General features: G+C 39.9%; 1 protein-coding gene across 4 annotated transcripts in view; it reads left to right on the top strand.

Annotated features, from left to right (window-relative positions):
- The window catches only part of bcas3 (BCAS3 microtubule associated cell migration factor), a 366,198-nt gene that overhangs the window by 25,263 nt on the left and 320,519 nt on the right, over nucleotides 1-20,416 (top strand). For all 4 annotated transcript variants that reach the window (XM_030407120.1, XM_030407111.1, XM_030407129.1 and 1 more), the window contains 4 exons: nucleotides 11,172-11,279; nucleotides 11,392-11,468; nucleotides 19,160-19,236; nucleotides 19,993-20,076. In XM_030407120.1, coding sequence (XP_030262980.1) covers nucleotides 11,172-11,279; nucleotides 11,392-11,468; nucleotides 19,160-19,236; nucleotides 19,993-20,076 — 346 coding nt within the window. The remainder of the gene's footprint in view (nucleotides 1-11,171; nucleotides 11,280-11,391; nucleotides 11,469-19,159; nucleotides 19,237-19,992; nucleotides 20,077-20,416) is intronic.

Raw genomic sequence — 20,416 nt, 5'->3', positions numbered from 1 at the left:
TTTTTATCTTTACTTAGGAAATTACTTCCATCTTGATCAAAATTGAAGAGAACTCCAGAGGTGACCTAACATATTTGGAGCTGCCAAGTGATGGCATTCAGTCACATATCTTGATTGATGAGATGTTAAGCCAAGTAGCGATGTGGCCCTATGGATGCCAATGTCAGTCTGTTAGTTGGTCCAGGCTAAAGAATCCCCAGAAGATTAATACTACTGACCATGCAATTCAATGACATTTGGTCTAGAGCCACCAGCAGGTTTACATTTTTTGGCATTTTTGGTAAAATTGTGCAACAATGAATATATTGCCATAACATTTTGTGTTTGTGTTAATGGAGTGCAGTGGATGACTTTAAGTGACTCTGGTTATCCCTAAGCCTGTAAGTCACCAGAATAAATCCAGAATATGGCTGATTAATTCCCAAGACTGGGGTAAATATCCATCTATATATCCACATTCATCTTTATTTGGCCATTACCTTCCTGGTGCTACAATTAAATGTTTAGGAAGTGCACTTTAACAGAAAAGGTGATGCCTCGAAGAGATGTCTAATGATGATGATAGGGATGAATGTTTTCACTTTGCACTGAATCATTAGATTGTTAATCATTAAACTGATCATTAAACTGATGAATCCATCTGAAACCATGGATTGTAAATTATGATTATGACCTGCCTTTTTTGTTTAAGTGCCACCAACAGGCTAAAATTTGTACTTATTACATATTTTTTTTAATACCTCAACACACACTTGATGGGATGAACAGAATAAATCAAAATGACTCCCCTGACCTCTCCTGTAATGCCACCACAAAGTTGACATTTATTCTTTCAGTGAAATTTGGTTAAGACATTAATTTCCCCCTCAACTAGTAATATAATCCGCTCAAAAAAATGTAGGGAACTCTTAATTGTCAAAGTATAGTCAGTTAAACTTCAGGGATATCAACCTGTCCATTTACAAAGTACAAGTGATTGTGAATCAATTTCAACTGCAATGGTGCAATGGAGAGGGGGGGAGGTGCCGTGATAAAAGTCACACAAGTTGTTGAATCAGCCTGTGATTTCAACTTTTTATTTTAGAGTCCTCAGTGGGTTGATGATTTTGGTTTCCATTGACCATTGTTATGTCATTTTGTTCTCAATTATATACAATGTACATCAATAAATATGTTCAATGTTAATAATTAGTTCATCAAGATCTGATGTGTGATTAAAGTGTTCCCTTAATTATTTGAGCAGTGTATTTCACTGATTTTTCTAATGCCATCGTCAGATCAAAATTGTAATTTGTCCAATACTTGGGTTTAGCAAAAACGAGAAAGTTATTTCGATCAGCCCCTGTGCTTTGTGTTTAGTGCGAATTAGCATATGTTAAATAAGATGTGCACATGGTAAGGGATGGGTATTGTTAGAATTGTATCTATGCTTCCGCTCTTAATGATATTTCTTATTGGTTCCATAGTGTCCAAGTACCCATCCCTGTACATGGTGAGCAATTACTTTGTAAATGTGAGCATAGCCTGCTGACAGTTTGCCTAAGTAGAGCTTCACAGAACTGCTAGCATAGCTTTATATTCCATGATATCTGTGTCTGTCCAAGTATTGGTTGCTATACCACTAGACTTCAGAGCAGCTTCTTTCCTCATGCTGCGAGACTCCTCAATTCATCCTCTGCACTCCATTGTATAACATAGTTTTTTTCCCCCTGTTTTACAGCATGAAGGGAATAAACTCAGTTTCATTTTACAACTGAAAATACAGAACAGATTCATGAAATTTGGAGTGATTGAATTCAAGAGTGAAGACTGTCAGGCCTTGGTGGAGTGTGCCCTCCTAGTTTCAGTTCAGTTCAGTTCAATTAAAAAAAAACTTATTTGTCCCTGGGGGGCAATTAAATGAATAGTTTGTATTGTTGGGGAACAAAGGCAGGACAGGTGTGGTTATTCGCAATTAAGAATTACTAATAGTAATTATTAATATTAATTGTGTAATCTGGTGCCTAATTGTAATTGAGAGAGAGAGAGAGAGAGGATGGCCAATGTAGAGAGTGTTCAAGATGGTGGACGTGGCCATGCCAAGGGCTGGTTAACGGAGGTGACTACATGAGGCAAACGAACAAAACAAACTCATAAACAATGTAGATTAGAAGCATACAACACACACTAAACTCTAGTTTCACGGTCAAACACTTAGTGCAAAAATCAAAAGAAATAAATTTTGACTGTGAGTACGGGGATTTTCCCCCGTACTCACAGTCAAACTCTTAGTGAGGGGGTTTTGCAGGCTACCTCCAGCGGGACCTCAGGAAGGGGCTTTCTGAATACGGCCCGAGCTCACGGATGGGTAGGGGGTGTGTGCAGACCCTCCACGGTCCAGACACTCAGGCAGAGTACCAGGGGCGCCAAAAACGAAACCAACCGTCCTGGACCGTGAGAACGGGGAAAACGGCCCGCACTCTGACTAGTACAGTTTTCAAACTTCGGGGGACTGTGATAGCCAGTCACCACCTAGACACTTTCCTTTGTTTACCAGGCTTTGTTAGTGCAAGGAGGTTGCATGTTGGGCTTTGGTCGTCATGCAGGCTGCTCTGTTGTTAGAACCATGTAGTTAGGTCATAACAGTCTTGTGTTATGTGGGATGTAAAATAAAGCATATGCTCTCACTTCACTGAGGTCCTTTCAGCCTTATAGGGCACTGGGTTGTATATAGCTGCAAAACAGTGAAGATTTGAGTACATCAAAGCCAGCTGTGTGACAGTAATGAATCTCAACTACAAGGAAAACGATCTTTTTTTCTCCGTCTTCCTCGTCATCGTTTTGAGAATATTTGCGTCCACACGTCTTCACTGAAAATGACTGAAAACGACCGAAAACGCTGTAGTTCATATTCCAGGCCAATAGGTGGCGCGTGACATTCACCAAAAACGGAGAAGAAGACACGGAGCATGCGCATTAAGCTTGCGCGCTGTAAACAAATAGACAGTAGACGGAGAAACCGAACACAACAAGAAGAAGATGAAAATGGCTAGTGCAAGGAAACCAGAATCGTTTGTGTGGACCGTTAATGAGGTCAAACTGCTGCTGCGACTCACACTCAACTACAAGGCATGTAAGTTGCAAGAAAGGCTCAATATCTTCTGCAGCACGAACACGAGCATGCAGGCCGCCATTGTTGTTGTTGTTATGGGACGTCGCGGGGTGGGGCGATGGCGTCATCGTTTTGGAAAGTATGCGGATTCGCCGTCCACATGAAAACAGAGGGATGCGTTTTCGTATTTCTCCACCCTTGAGACCCGATATGAACTACAGCGTTTTCGGTCGTTTTCAGTCATTTTCAGTGAAGACGTGTGGACGCAAATATTCTCAAAACGATGACGAGGAAGACGGAGAAAAAAAGATCGTTTTCACCCGTGTGGACGCCCCTTAGATCACATTAGATGACATAGAGATGAAGCCTTTTTTTCGCCTGTAAGATGTAAGATAGCAGGGGATTGGCAGAAAGGTGAACTGGACAGTGGAAGATAAATGCCATGTTTTCAATGGAGATATCCTTCATTTATGTTTATCATTCAACTCAAATGAGTGGCTCACAGGAACCTAAATCAAATGACTTCTTGATAAATGAGACTGAGGCTTTTTATTTTGGCATCATATATTTGCATAGTTTAGTCACCTAGAATAAATTATCTGGTTATCCAGATAAAGCCTGTGTATGATTTATGTTTCTGTGTCAGTATTTACATTTTACCACCTTAACCTACTCGGGTGAGTGTCATCGAGGGAGCTGCCCTCCTGCTAAAAGTTAGTTTAAAAAGTCCACCTTTGAGGTGTTATCAACAAAAGCAATCACATGAAACTTTCCGATTAGAGCAGGTTTAGACCATATTCGTGAAATTACAGAAACACAGTATTTCCCCATGAGCAGACACTTGGCAACAGTGGTGAGAAATAATTGCCTTTTAACAGGCAGAAACCACAAATCCCTTAGCTGTTTGCTCTATTAGCTTTGTTAGCAGTTAGCTCTATTAGCCAGACACACCGCAGGATTCTGTTACCTGACAACTGCTAGCAAGTAACTTGCACTTTTCCCGCCAATTTTCACACAAATTTATTTTGTTTCACAGCGTAGCGTGAGGAAAAAGCGCCAGAATTGTTAGCACCTGATAAAATAATTCTTAAGCCATCTGCATTCTAACACATAAATGTGCAAAAGCAGATAAAAAATTGACTCATCACGTGTCTAGATACAGCTTTAAGATGTCACAGCAGAAGAAAGAACTCCTGCATGACCAGATGTTTCTTGTGTCAAGTGCTTCCACTTATCTCAGACAGAACATTGGCACACAAGGCTAAAATGGCTAAAATTGAATCAAATGCAAGCTATGGTTTTTGTAATGAATATTAATGTCCACTTCACTGCTGTCGGAAGAAGATGGAATAAGCTGGATTTATGGACTGCATATACATAAATTCCCATGTTGAATTTCTTTTCATTGTTACACTATTTGTCATTCGGTTGTTTATAAAGTTGCAAGTTTTGTTTACTATTGTCTTGCCTTTATGATGCATGATGCAGCCTGTAGAGTAGTATCAGGTTTTGTTTGGGTTTTTATTTTATATAATGCAGTGCATTATATAAAATAAAAACAACACACACACACACACACACACACACACATACATACATACATACATACATACATACATACATACATACATACATACATACATACATACATACATACAGTACAGTACATACATACATACATACAGTACAGTACATACAGGGCAGTGGGTTTCCAAAATGCTGGCATGTATACTGCATGTGACGGAAATGTATTTCTGGCAGCTCTGCAGACATGGAGCTGTGGTTGAACTTTTTACCCTAATTACTTTCCCACTAATGCCTGCAGCTTGCCGGAATCACTGTGGCTCCCTCCAGGCCCCCAGCAGGCTCTGATGTGGCCGGCATTTGTTGAGTGTTGGGGGGCTGGGTTAGAGCTGAGAATGGAAGGAGTGGGAGTTAAAAGCAACAAACAACAGTGGGGAGAAAGGAAAAATTTTGCAGTGCAGTTGTTATTTTCCAGTTTTCATTGAATAGTAGTTTCGTTTCGTTAGATATTATTATCTTTATACACATGCATGAAAGGTCCTTAAAGTGCTGAGAGTATATGAAATTTTAATACAATATGATACCATGACAACTCCATCTTCTGAAAAAGTTTGTGTCATATGATTAAAAATGGAAGCTGATGAAGAATTATGTGGTCAGTTTCTGTTTGAATGTCAACTACTTGCGTTTCTTGTAGCAGTGAAGAGTTTGTGTCACGTTGTCTAAAAGCCTTTTCAGCGGCTTTCCTATCCTGCCGAGAACACAATTCTGGAGAGAACTTTGAGTACTTGTTGGATGTTTGCATAAACTATTGCAATGTTGATTCGAAATTTCTGGTTTCGGTTTTCAATGGGCCATATCAGTTGAACCCCAGTGGAAATGCTTTTTCTTCTAAAGTTCAACATTTGGAGCACTTGAGTTCTGTCTGTCAGCAGAGCCAGCCTTGACTTCCCAAACCGAGGTTGTATTTGTTTAGCATTTCCACAGCATGTAATTGTCGTACGTATTTGGGGAGCTCATAAAACTGTGCACTGTCGGAAATGTGGTGACGTCCCTTCCTTGTAAATGAATTTATTTGCCTGCTTTTTAATTCCTCCTCAGGCTTCCATCTATGCTTTCCACAGCCACATGAAATCTTGTGGTTTTGATCCCTTGGTTTAGTTCACGTTCATAAAAAGATTTGTGCAGATTCTCTCAGCCAGAGGGAAAGTGCTCATGGAATAAGCGCTGCATTGATGTGAAAATTAGAATAACAGATGTCAACATGTTACATCAAAGAGGAAGTCCATGAACTGGATTGATGATAATGGCACAATAATAAGACACACACCATTCATAACGGTGTGTAATGACCATTGTGAACAGTTGTATATCTTAAAGTAAGACTCACACATAGTTGTAAAAGTCCCATTAAACACTGTGTTGTTAAGAGGTTTTCCTAAACTGGTACAGTGCCTCACAGTGGCAGAGCCGTAGGAGATTAAATGACCAAAGCTGATGAGATTTCTGTAGGTCCAGTCCAAAGGGAGATGGATTCATCAATGTGCCCTCCGGTCGCTGTATAGTATAGCAATTTGGATTGCTGAGACTGTCACTGCAGTAAAATCAAACGTCCATAATACTTTTGCATAATTCAAGCTCATCAGATCTAAGATCTGCATCAAATTGTATTTTTTACATTGTATTACTAGAAAACCAGCCTCCCAATAATGCATGATTTTTCATCAACATCCCTGCACTATTCCTTGAGAAATTATTAAATGTGTTAAAGAAACCCCTATCTCACAATGTTAAAGAAAGAAATCCTGGATCTGTCCTTTTACCCAGATTACACACCAAAAGTTATTGGGTCTACTTTAGCCCAAGACATATCCTCCATCCTAGTTTTGTGGAAATCTATTCAATAGTTTTTACTCAAGCCTATTGGCATGTGTTAAAACATAACCTCCTTGGCAAAGGTAGTCAGAAAAATAAAGAAAAAATATTATTTAAACCAGAGAATATCAAGTAAATGAATAAGCAAACAAGACTGAGAATCTGACCAATAATTAAAGGTAGGGAAGGAGATCCTGTAGAAATATAGTTGATTGTTGAGTCTCATTCCAAGGCAATCAAACACTGGTGCTATGGGTTAGAAATTTGGGGCGAAGAAGGTGTTTTATTATCAGCTTGTATTCTGTGTGTTCTCTATCTGGCAGAGCCGCTCCAATTTCTCCTTAAATTCTGAAGTAGCATCTTGTCGTATCAAAGCAAGTAAATGAGCCGAGCGTCTTTTTCTCCATCTCGCTGATTTTGTTTTCTTTCAGACCCAAGGGCCAGTTTGAGTAATAGTAATTGACACATTGATCTAATAGGGCCATCGTAATAGGCCTGTTACTGAGCTAGGGAATGGTGCTCGGCGTCACCTTAACATGTGCAAGGACTGACATCCCGCCATGATCCATAATGATAATTGTGATTTAGTTTTGCTTTCAACCTACGCCCCAATGTCCCAAGCATCAGGAAATCTCATTACATCTGCCCCTGTATTGCCTCCATTAGAACTGGGTCATTTGTTAAAATACTGCAAAAGCAAAACAATTGAACCCTGTGCCATTTTGATTCTATAATAGCAGGTTATCATTGTCCGTTTGAATCAATTCCAGGGGCCCATTTTTCGGGATAGAGCTTTGAATTGGATTGATTGGTCTCTGATAATGCTGAAATCGATGATGCAGCCGCCTGAAAGTAAATTATCGTCAGGTAAATTTTTTGTATTAATCTTAATGCCTGTATTCTTGATCTGTGATGATTGAAGGGGTTTTGAAATGTTGACAGAGATGTTCTGGACCATCAGATGGAAAAATGAATTAGGTATTGCTCAAACTTCTGTGGCACCTCTTTTATCTTCTCCAGTAAGCATCCACTTGTTCTTGGGGGGGGGGAATACACTTGCGCTAACGTCCAAGCAATGTCTCATACGCACACACACACACACACACACACACGCATGTTTAGCTCACGTGGTCTTAGCTCACGTATCAATATTGATGCAGCAGTTATTTTACGTTGCATCTCTGGGTGTGTATTCCTGCCTTTGTCTGCGGTAAGAAAAAATTGTTGTGTGTCAAAGTACCACCTCTGTTGTTAACTAATGTGTGTGTGTGTGTGTGTGTGTGTGTGTGTGTGTGTGTGTGCGTGTGTGTGTCAGCAGTGCTGGGTGATATAATCCTGTTTGTGCTCACGGTGTCAGCAGCACCTCAGAATCCCAATCCTGCATCAACTCAAGATTATATATCATATTATACGAGCGCAGAAGCCACTAGCAGCAGTATTGTTTTACACAGCTTGAAGAGAGGTGGATGGAAAGGTAACAAGCAAGTGGCCTAAACTTCCATACACGTCATAGAACTGTGCCTGGTCTTTAGTCTGTAGAAATTAACATTGTTTGGCATTTGCTGCTTGATACTTGTAAGGCATAGCAAACACTGCACAAACACACAAGTCCACATCAAAACACAATGGAAACAAGGGTTTGAAAGGTAAGGGCTGGACGTAAGGAAATGACAAAGCTGGAATGACGGGCTGGTTACTCTATCATCAGGCCCATTAAGAACCTCCCCCATTGGAACACTTAGGCTGAGTTCAGACTGACAAAAGCAATGTATCAAAATTGCATCCTCCTTGTTCTTTCCAGCGAGTCTTCTGCATTGGTGCAGTGGGGTGGTGGGTGTTGTTGCAGAGGCATCTGGGGGAAAAAAAGGCCAAAACAGAAAATTGAACCTGGTATCAGATTTTGCCATGACTCAGTACAATGCCATACTGTAACGAAGTGCATTGGCCAGCCAAGTGCAAGTGTACATTCCATGTAAAATGTTCATTCCTTAATGTTATTAAACCTTGATATTATTTATGTCACATTAAGCCATGTTGTGTATTGCATTAGGGGTAAATATGTACGTTGGAATTAACAATGTTATGCTCAACTGACAGAGAGCATAGAATAGAGCTGTGGCTGTCAGTCATTAATGCTGGTAAAAACATACTGTACCAGAGGTATCACACCTTTCCCCTTTCCTTAATGTATCTGTAGGTGCTTAAAGATCTCAGCATTTTTATAGTCAGTTCAAGATGTCGTTGCTGCTCTTTTACACTCTAATATATTAAAAATGGCAGATTTTCTCTACTGTTTGCCTACAGCACATAACCCAGTGTGTGCTTGTGCCAGAGTTTAAAACGAGAGAAGCAGACCTCTTTCCATCATAAAGAAGAAAAGGAGCAACAGTAATGATTGGGATTGCAGACAGACCTTGACACAGTAGAGTTGGTCAGTGGAACATGGTGGGCTGTAGGAATATTCAACATGGTTGAGGTCATCTGTGTCTTGTAAACGATGAAATTCTTCCATTTATGAGTTAGTCACTTAATGTCCAGATTTCCCTCGATGACTTGGCAATAACTGTTGACTGTTATTTGCTTATCATGACTTGCAATATTTTTTTTGTTCTGATGTTGCTTTTTAAAGCTTAACTTCCATTAATCATTGAAAATGTTTATCTTTACAGGCACAATTTAGCTTACTTTGACTTTTCTTGTAACTTTAAGATCTAGTCAAATATCCATGTCGAGACTGATGAAGCATGTAACTGCTCTCAGTATGTACAAGCAGACTAAATAGACTGTTGAAAGCACTTAGTCCTATGGCTCAAGAAACAAAACTAACACCACATTTCACCCCTGCATCCTCCGCCAACGTGGCACCACAGGCCTCGCCAAGGGTGACAGAGAGTAGAGGAGCGGTAGAGGTTTTACTCGCAGAGAGAGGGAAGGGGCACAGGGGACAGCTGGTGGTGTTGGTGGGTCTTGCTTGATTAAGATTTATGTCTAAATTTCCCTTTACCACCACTCGCTCCCTGCTATTGGATAGGCTCCCTCATGAAACTCTCTTCTTTGCTGTGTTGATAGAAGGGCTTCTTGTAAATGTGCTGCATGACAGAACATTTCCCCTTTTGCTGTTCATTTCACTCCCTGTCATTATGTGGACCCTGGGAAGGGGTAGGTCAGTGGGACATGGTGGAAACAAATACTATTTGAAAGAAACAGTGTGGAGGTAGTTAGAGAAATGATGTGCAATTCATTGGCAGGCAGTTCACTTCCTAAATGTTCACGAAAGACTCTCTTTGGTTCTCTGGGATGTGCATATGTTTGTTTTGTCACATCAACTTACCACTGTATTGTTCTAACAGCTAAATCTTTCAAAATGGTGAGAAAATTATTGAAAACAATCTTATGGTCGCAATCTTATTTTTCACCCTAATATTGGCAATGAGGACAGCCATTTTCAAGTTGTCTTGCAAATAAGTTGGACACAAGGTCTCAAATGCAATTTTACCAGATTGTTGAAATAACTTTTTATTTCATTGTGAGTGCAACAAATTCAGCATAATTTGTTGTCTAAAATATCAGCTTTTTCATATACGTTCTCACTTCGCAGGCTTTAAATAAAACTGAAACACTGAATTTACTTTGAGTCATTAGTAGTATTGCATATTATCTTTTGGATCCTACTGTGCATATACTTGAATAACAGCAGGATCCAGGAGTCTGAGACTACTAGTAACAATACTTATATTTTGCGTTTGTGTTTGATGTAATACTATTATTATCATTACAAATAATAATTCCACTTAATTCATGTCCATGAATTTCAAAACGTCCTAGTATTTGTTACGTCCCACCTTTTGTTTCGATAACCACATGCTCTTGAGCTGGTATGAACTCTACAAGTTTGTGCAAAACATGATGACTCATGTTATTCCAGCATGTTTTGTCAGTTTTCCACAAAGCTTCTTGAGGTGTCACAGAATGCATGGCTTTCTCAGTCTTCAAGTGCCTCCATAAATGTTCAGCAGGGTTGAGGTCATGTGACTGTGGAGGAAAGTCAGGACTTCTTGGTCTTCTTTAGTCTTCAAGTATTCAAGCCTGAAGAATGGAGTGGTACTTCTCCTTGGCCAGGCTGGAATCAAGTCTGTGCAGGTGTCTAACTTCAGAGTAGGCAAACACTGGTATTTCTTAGCCCACCCCAAGTGTTTGGCATTGTTTTCCCTTCTGAGAAATGCTTAAGCGACCTGCTACTTCTCTTCTGGGACCATTATAAAAAAAGGCAGTACTTTTGCTTATTTGGGTCTGTGGGTATCTGTGATGAAGTTGCCTTTCTATTGTTTGAATTGTGGAATTAGGACTAATGTATTGATATTCTGATGATGTGGTCACTTTGAGTTCACCTGATCATGCTACAACATGTCTCCACAAAGCAATTTCAAGTACCATGCACTGCCTCCATAGAAAAGTTTAGTCTAGCCATGATTTGATGCTGAGAAAGGCCATCTTTTCTTAAAATAATGATTAGTCCTCTGGAACTTTGCTGACTTTTTAAAATCCTCTTTGACAGTTTCTGAGTCTGAGAATTGTCAGAAGTTATCATTCATCCCAATGATATCCTGGCCTGAAGTTTATTAACAGCTACTGAAGGATTGCATACAGTATTCACAGACTGACTATATACATTTCTTTTCAGGACGAGCCCTCCCTACTGCTGTGCTGACCTGTATTCTCTACGGACAGGGGAAATGGTCAAATCAATTCAGTTCAAGACACCAATCTATGATCTGCACTGCAACAAACAGTATGTCTACTGGACCAACTTTTGATAAAAAGAAAGTCAAGACCCTTATGTTATATGATATGCTGCAGTTTTTTTTAGATGTGATTTATGTACTTTTTTCTCCCTTTTCAAGTATTCTTGCTGTGAGCCTACAGGAGAAGATTGCAGCATTTGACAGCTGTACCTTCACCAAGAAGTTCTTTGTTACAAGTAAGAAAATTAAACACATGCATTTTAACTGATGTACAGAGTTGTTTTTCTATTCTACTATATAGAAATATTCACAGCAATCACAGTTAGTTAAAAATTTTGAAAAATACATTGCATAACTTGGAGTATAACACCCAAGTTTTATTGTCTTTTTGAGGGTATTTAAAGCCCTCCAGTCAGTAGCCCCATTCACACTACCCTTTGAGTGCGGGGATCAGTTGATTCTCAGCATCTTCCTCTGTGTGAAAGCGGGGGCATGTGGATCTGATGGTGCTCACAGTCTGATCTCAACTGAACTAAACAGATCCTTCACTCATCAAATAAAAGAGAAATGGCAACTGGTAGTGTCTTTTGCAACTTATATGAGGAAAAAATATTGCAGTAATACATGGAGAAGTGTCTGTCATCTTGTTTGTCATCCTGTTTGTCATCCTATTTGTCATCCTGTCTGTAATCCAGTCAGTCATCCTATCTGTCTTACCGGCTCTTAATCGCATTTCTGCCTGAAAAAATGCTCCTGTCCCCGGTAAAAAACTTTAACTCAGCAAGTGTTTGTCTCCTTTCACTGTTGTGTTGTTGTAATTACTGTCTTGAAAAAAATCACTGCTACTTTGATTAACTTCCCCTCAGAAAACAGCACCCCTTCCCACGAGTGAGAGAGTCAAAGAGCGTCCTGTTTACTGATGGCGATTATATAATGATGTAATTTAGAGCGAGAAACGAACTTTGTCACTTTCCAGGATACATCCTGCCCTGAAGTACCTCCATATGATTATGGCCCAGTCACCAATACCTGTCCTGTCTGAACATAGTCACTGAAGCTGTCTCCACTTCCCAGTTTCTTTAAGGAGCCACGCTACTTTTATAACCCCTATTGGTGGATGACACATAACTCCCAGATGATGATAAAGTCATATGTTATTATTCAATATCAGCAACAGATTAGATTTAGCAAGTTTGAGCACAAAATTAAGTTATTTGTCCAAAAACATTTCGGCTCATCAACATTGCCAGGAAAATATGAATTATCATAAAAATATCCAAATACACTGGAAGGGGGGCTTTAACCTCAGTTTTTCTGACCTGCTGGAAAAGGAAGCATGTTTCACAAGATCAGTCTTCAGTCAGATCACATGAAAGGAGATTTTATGTAGTCATTACATTTATTGCCCAAGGAAACGCACAGTTTGGTCATAAAAGTCTGAGATGAGTAGTCAAAATACTTCGAAACACCACTCCCCAATTCACCGGTACATGCAACATGATGAGTGACTCTTTCACATTGGCATTGCACATGCCAGACGGACACAAAGCAGATAATTGATAATAGTGCAACCAGCCACCAAGGCCGGCTGCAGTGCAGATCTTTCAAGCTTTGCATTGTGACTAAACTGATTTTTTATCAGAGCATGATGTGAGGCCCTCCAACTGAAGCTCAACACATGAGAATTGTTTATAGCACAGCTCTTGCATCCTCCTGGCTGTACCTGCCATGTCTGCTCAAGGAGGCTGTGAAAGAAAGGCCAGACTGTCTTGCATGGCCATTGCCGTCCACTTAAGTCATTGACTGGAGTAAACTGACCTTACTGGCTAGCTTTAATGCGTCTCCTCTTTGTCTGCCTGCCTTCCCTATCAGTGTCTGGGCCACAGGAAACCAAACATGCTCAATAGTTATTAATCGTTTCTGAATGCAGGGGCCTCTTCATAACGTTGTTTGGTCTGTTTGGGCCATAAAAGCAGTAAACAGAGGGTCCTGTAATGTGTGCAGCTCTGCTTTGATTGAGCCATTCTACTATTGTATGTCCATTTCTTCTCCAGGGATGTGATGGTGGACAGGTCATGTTTTTATGAGCACTTAAGGCTCGTCCCATGTTTATGTTCTTGCTTTGCCTTCAAGTGGTGTGTGCTGTGGTGGGACTCATCTTGGTTCCACAGCCTTGTCTAGCTTTTCTGAGTCAAATGACTCACAGTGGTTACGGTGTATACCCACCAGGCTTGGCCAATACTGAGGTTATACCATGGTTTTTAGTCATTCCAAAGGTATGATTTTTAATACAGTCAGAGATGCAGAGGCTGAGGTAATATAGATGAGGTGATTTTGTTATAACTTGTTTTTTTCTCAGAGAAAATGAAAACTGAATAAGAATGGCATTGACTACAAATTCAACTCAAAAACCAAAGCAGACAACAGTGACTGCTTTGTGATGACTTTGCTCATATAACCTCAAACAATAAATCATGTTTGAGATGGTAGCCTCGCTGTACTCACTGATTGACAGGTGATGGTAAAGGAGAACTTCGGTCGATTTAAACATGCAGCTTCATTGCTCAAGCTACTCTTGACCTGCCAGTACCGAAGACGCGAACAAATTTGGTCCAGCCATTACAGAGCTCCGTGAACGGAGACTTAGCATTGAATGCTAACAGCATGGGGTCAGAACTTTACACAGTGTTTTAAGCGTCTTAACATGCTCCACATCTCACACCAAAAGTTATGCAACATCAGCAGACACCTTAGCACACAGCACTGTAGCGTGTATGACTCAAACTGAATATAAAAGTAGTTAAAACAGTGTGTTTGTGCAAGGAGCTACATACCTGTTTGTTGACATCGGCGTTTTCCGGTAGCTAGACCAAACTAGTCAATCCGTCGAGCGTGCACTTACTCCCTCACTGGCGGAGACGGAAACGTAATCCAGCATTTTCGTGTTTATGTTCATAATGTACATGTCCATGTTACAGCCTGTCATGAGCCATGAGCCTTACAATTGCCTGTTAAGCCTGTTAAGTGCACACTCGATGGATATGCTAGTTTGGTCTAGCTACCGGAACACACTATTTTAACTACTTTTTTATTCATTTTGAGTCATACACGCCGAAGTCTGTGTTTTAACTCGAATTTACTGACATTATCCCCCAGGTCGATCGCAGTGGAGCCCTTGTTGGAGCAGCATAACGGTTAGATAAGGATATTTTTAATATAATAACTGGTGAGCCTGTTGAAAGATGGAAAAATGTTCCTTACCGCATGCTGCCGTGCATGTCATCCATCTAATCATCTTTCGAGATTTCGCTCTTCTGATGAGCCTCCTGAATTTACACCCAAAATGCTGTCGAACCTTTCATTTATAATTCCCAACGCAGCCTCCATAATTCTCGACTGGGAAAAAGGCAGAAAGAAGGTGTGGAAAACACAAAAAAGAGATGCCGATTGGCACGGGACTAATATTATCACATGACCTCTGTGTTTGGCGAAATATGGTAGTTAATTTGCGATGGAATTTTTACTTTACCGCACGGGATTAAGATCACAGACGACCTCTGCAATTATTACAAATTACTGGAGGACCCCACGTTATACTAGTCCCGTGCGAATAGGGCTTTTGTCAATTGGAAAAAGTTGCATTCCATCAATACACGAATTGTCTTTGACGCACGTTACAATATACTGGACATTGTTGCGAAATAGCCGGGATCAACACACGATTCCCGAATTTTAATGGAGAGTGGTTTGAGGCAGCTTTTTGAGCAAATGCTGCTTTTAATGACAATTCAGGTTTTTCATCGCAATCTTCTAATTTGTAATTTTTGGCCAAGCATTTTTGTTTGGGGGGTGCACTTAATTCTCCTCATAAATACATTTCTTTATCCAATATCTTTTCAAAGGCTTCGTCATGGGCTTGTAGGCAACTTCCTTATTTTCACTTCATGCATTGCATAGCCTAAATGACTTTTCAATGGGTTGCCCTGTTACTCAACAACCAATCACCGTTGTCACCGCTTCTAAGTGCATCCTTATAAAATGACGTCATCCATAGCAACAGAGAGTTACCTCTAGTTTAGGAGTTCAATGTTTTCATAACTAAAGTTAGGTCTCAGCGGCTTTGTGAATTATTTTTAAGAAACGACTCCTACATAAAACTTTTTTTTTTTTTTTGAAGATGTATCCTCTGACTGAAACCTTATTATTGTTACTATTATTTATTTACTTTTTATATTTGTTTATTTATTTTACTTTACTGATTACTTTTGTAATGCGTTTTCTGTTGTCTGTTTGTTAACTGAAAGAAAAAGATAATAAAAAAAACAAAAAACAAAAACAAAAACTTTTAGTCCGATTTCGGAGTACTCCTAACGTTAAGATAAAAGTCTTTGTGAATACGGCCCTGACCAACTGGGGTTTTCTCTGTGGATTTAGCATGTTCTCCCTGTGTCTGTTGATTTCAACCTTGTGATCTAGCTTCCTCCTCCCTATCACCAATATATCTGTATTGGCATATACAGTTGTGGTCAAAAGTTTACATACACTTGTAAAGGACATAATGTCATGGCTGTCTTGAGTTTCCAATGATTTCTACAACTCTTATTTTTTTGTGATAGAGTGATTGGAGCACATACTTGTTTGTCACAAAAAACATTCATGAAGTTTGGTTCTTTTATGAATTTATTATGGGTCTACTGAAAATGTGACCAAATCTGCTGGGTCAAAAGTATACATACAGCAATGTTAATATTTGGTTACATGTCCCTTGGCAAGTTTCACTGCAGTAAGGCGCTTCTGGTAGCCATCCACAAGCTTCTGGCAAGCTTCTGGTTGAATTTTTGACCACTCCTCTTGACAAAATTGGTGCAGTTCAGCTAAATTTGTTGGTTTTCTGACATGGACTTGTTTCTTCAGCATTGTCCACATGTTCTCAATGGGGTTTAAGTCAGGACTTTGGGAAGGCCATTCTAAAACCTTAATTCTAGCCTGATTTAGCCATTCCTTTACCACTTTTGACGTGTGTTTGGGGTCATTGTCCTGTTGGAACACCCAACTGCGCCCAAGACCCAACCTTCGGGCTGATGATTTTAGGTTGTCCTGAAGAATTTGGAGGTAATCCTCCTTTTTCATTGTCCCACTTACTCTCTGTAAAGCACCAGTTCCATTGGCAGCAAAACAGGCCCAGAGCATAATACTACCACCACCATGCTTGACGGTAGGCATGGTGTTCCTGGGATTAAAGGCCTCACCTTTTCTCCTCCAAACATATTGCTGGGTATTGTGGCCAAACAGCTCAATTTTTGTTTCATCTGACCACAGAACTTTCCTCCAGAAGGTCTTATCTTTGTCCATGTGATCAGCAGCAAACTTTAGACGAGCCTTAAGGTGTCGCTTCTGGAGCAAGGGCTTCCTTCTTGCATGGTAGCCTCTCAGTCCATGGCGATGCAAAACACGCTTGACTGTGGACACTGACACCTGTGTTCCAGCAGCTTCCAATTCATTGCAGACCTGCTTTTTGGTGGTTCTCGGTTGACTCTTGATCATCCTGACCAATTTTCTCTCTGCAGCAGGTAATAGCTTGCGTTTTCTTCCTGATCGTGGCAGTGACATAACTGTGCCATGCACTTTATACTTACGAACAATTGTCTGCACAGTTGCTCTTGGGACCTTAAGCTGCTTTGAAATGGCTCCAAGTGACTTTCCTGACTTGTTCAAGTCAATGATTTGTTTTTTCAGATCTGTGCTGAGTTCCTTTGACTTTCCCATTGTAGCGTTTGTAACCGAGCCTAATGACTGCATCACATGAGCCCTATTTAAATGGGCTCAGAGAAGTCAACAGGTGTCGTCAATCATAATCACTCACATGAAGTTAAGAGGCCATGCCATGAAGCTAATTTGATTTGATTGTAACTTTTCTACATCCCCAAAATTGATAATGTATGTTGCTGTATGTATACTTTTGACCCAGCAGATTTGGTCACATTTTCAGTAGACCCATAATAAATTCATAAAAGAACCAAACTTCATGAATGTTTTTTGTGACAAACAAGTATGTGCTCCAATCACTCTATCACAAAAAAATAAGAGTTGTAGAAATTATTGGAAACTCAAGACAGCCATGACATTATGTCCTTTACAAGTGTATGTAAACTTTTGACCACAACTCTATGTTGTCTGCTTTGCGTCAATATGAGAAATTTATCTTTTAGAGATTATATTGCAGAGATGGGTGTCTGGGGTCATTTGTTTTGCATAAATTCCCATTGAAGTTAACTATTACAGTGCACTGATGTCATTTTAGGCAATTAAGTTTATTGTTATGTCCTTTTTCATGTCTTTGTCACAAGTGTTTGATCACCCCTTTTAAGGGAATCATTGCACAAAATATCAACCAAAAATAGCAATAAAATAATTTTTAACTCCTTAAAGGTGCAAGGTTTTAGTCTTACTCTATACTCGTCAAAAACTGATGCTTTGGGACAGTCAGCTTTTCTTACAAATAGCACCTTTAACATCAACATAGACCAGCAATAATTGAGTATCAGTCGTGCTAGAGCTACTTGGCTGTTTTTTATGTTTTCCAAGTGTAGCCTGGCTGAAAATACGATTTTTGTTGGTCTGGTGAGAAACATTGGCTGGGTGGAGTGCCAGTATGGTACAGTTGTAAGAAACAACCTCACAGGACTTGCGTTTGTTGTTGTAGGACCTTGGTTTACAGATGACTATTTAAGAAGACTATATGTTGCTAACTTTAGGAAGCTTTTAGTGCATATAAAAAAATGGAAGAGTAAAATATGGAATATCATTCTATGAGTACTAGTGGCTACACGATGCTAGCCAAGGTCTCTGGATAAAGCCTCCCATTCCTCTCCCTGCTCAGCTTTATGCTCCCCGCCCAGGATGTCAAACACATGTTATCTCACTGCCTGGGCTCCCTTTGGACTTGGAAAGGCACAAAAGGCTTCTCTGGCGTTACCAGCAGCCCTTGTGGCTTACCTCAACCCCCCTATTTTCCCCCATCTACCCCTTCCCCAACACAGTGCACGGAATTACTGTCTCCACCTCATCTGGTCCCTGAGCACTAAATTATTGTCAGCAAGCCATTCCCCCCACACCTCCAAAAACTCACATTAGCTCAGTGCGTATGTGTGTGTAGGACAAAGGCTTGTGTTCTTGAACACAGTGGGTTTGATCATTATATGAGCAACATCTTGTTGCCCATATGCTTATACATACTGTCACTGTCTGCTGGCATTTAATGATATTTATGACAGTATCCATTATTTCTCCAGTCTGTTCACAAGCACACGTTTGTCTGTTTGTAGTGTGTTTTGTCTGATGTCCTGCAGCAACAGTGCCCTGTTGTTGGAGCTTAGTTTCGGTGTTAGTCATAGCACTCCACTCTTTTATTTGCTAACACATCTGTTTGAGTGGGAAGAGACAAAAATGTTCTTATAATGTCCAAGACATTTATCTGTCATTTACTTATTATTTATTATTAGTTGCTATTTTCATTTCTGCTGGCAGCACACTGTTTGTGTTTACTTGTAAATGTGTGCTTGTGTGTCTGTCCTCGCAGGGATTATTGTGTTAGTTGAAATGCAAAGGAGCCATCTTCAATCTTTATTGGGTACCGCAGTCTCCATTAGGTCATAGTGTACACACACACGCATACAGACACGTCACCCTCATTACACTCCCATTTATCTTCCCAAACATGAGACTCCCCACAAACACATTAATGGTTTAAGATGTTTACAGACATTCTTCAGAGAGAAGGCTAATGAAATCCCTGCATAGGCCTCCCTTTTATTGTTTTTTAATTTATTTCTTTTCTTGTAATTTTCCGAAATGTGTATGAATGTTGATTTCTGTTTTAAATGTTGTTGTTGTCCCTTTTAGTATGACAATCTTTGTATCTATTCAGGCTGTTACCCCTGTCCCGGCCCCAGCCTCAATCCAATAGCTTTGGGAAGTCGCTGGCTGGCGTATGCTGAGAACAAGGTAGTCCAGACACACACCCACACACAAACAAACAGACACAGACAGACACACACACACACACACACACACACACACACACACACACACGCACACACACACACACACACGATCACCCGAACACACACACACACACACACACACACACACACACACACACACACACACACACACTCATCTATGAAATGGCTTATCAGAGAAGGGACATATTTACAATCCAAAAAATGCATTTTATCTATTTCCTCCCTCTTTAATCTGTCTGGATAAACAACTCATTCCATGAAGAGTCCACAAGAGATGATAACATTTTGAAAATCAACAGATGCACAGGAGTTTTCTGTTCTCTTCCGTTTAATGGGATTGTTAAGTATTTACAAAAACAGAATGTTCGATTGTGTACTCTGCAATACATTTAATGCTTTCTGGTGCTGGCCTATTCAAGTAATTGACAGATGGGGCCACTGTTTGTGTGACTGCCCAAGCATTTCCAGAAATGACAAAACCCATTTTTTTGAACAGTAATACTTGGAGAGAGCCATTCAAGTGATATTGTATTTGAAATTGAATCAGTTCGGATAGGCTGTTTTGGTTGTGTATTGTTTCTTTGAAAGCAAAACCGATGTCCTTCAAAAAGTGAAGAGGGAAGACTTTTAAATGTCTAAAATCTCGTGAATTATTCCACATTTTTTGTTTAATATCTATCTTCCGTTGTCTTTCACTGTAGGTCTTGCATCTGTAATTGTTTTGTTTTTTTTGCAGCTGATCAGATGTCACCAGTCTCGCGGGGGAGCTTGCGGTGACAATGCACAGTCCTATACAGCTACAGTGATCAATGCGGCCAAAGTAAGTGACAATACGTGTCGACATTTACCTGTTTTTCTTTCTTTTCTCATAAACCTAGGGCTTGTTACGCTAAATGAATGAAACAAAATTGTAATGCTTGGACATCACAGACTTGTAAACAATCCTTTCTATCTTTGTTGTTCAATAGAAAGGGGCTCAGAGCTTTGAGTTTTTCTTTTTTTTTTCCAAAAGATATTTTTTTTGATAATGGCATTATCCAAGTAGCATTCAAATGTATGTGCCCCCGGTGTTTTGTTATTCCAAAACACTGTTCAAGGCACTTTACACTTTTAGGTTAATCATCATCATCAAGTCATCATCATTCATATGTTATTTTTAA

Source organism: Sparus aurata, chromosome 2 (assembly GCF_900880675.1).
Source record: "Sparus aurata chromosome 2, fSpaAur1.1, whole genome shotgun sequence".
In the NCBI taxonomy this organism is placed as follows: domain Eukaryota; kingdom Metazoa; phylum Chordata; class Actinopteri; order Spariformes; family Sparidae; genus Sparus; species Sparus aurata.
This window is presented reverse-complemented; position numbering and strand designations above follow the sequence as displayed.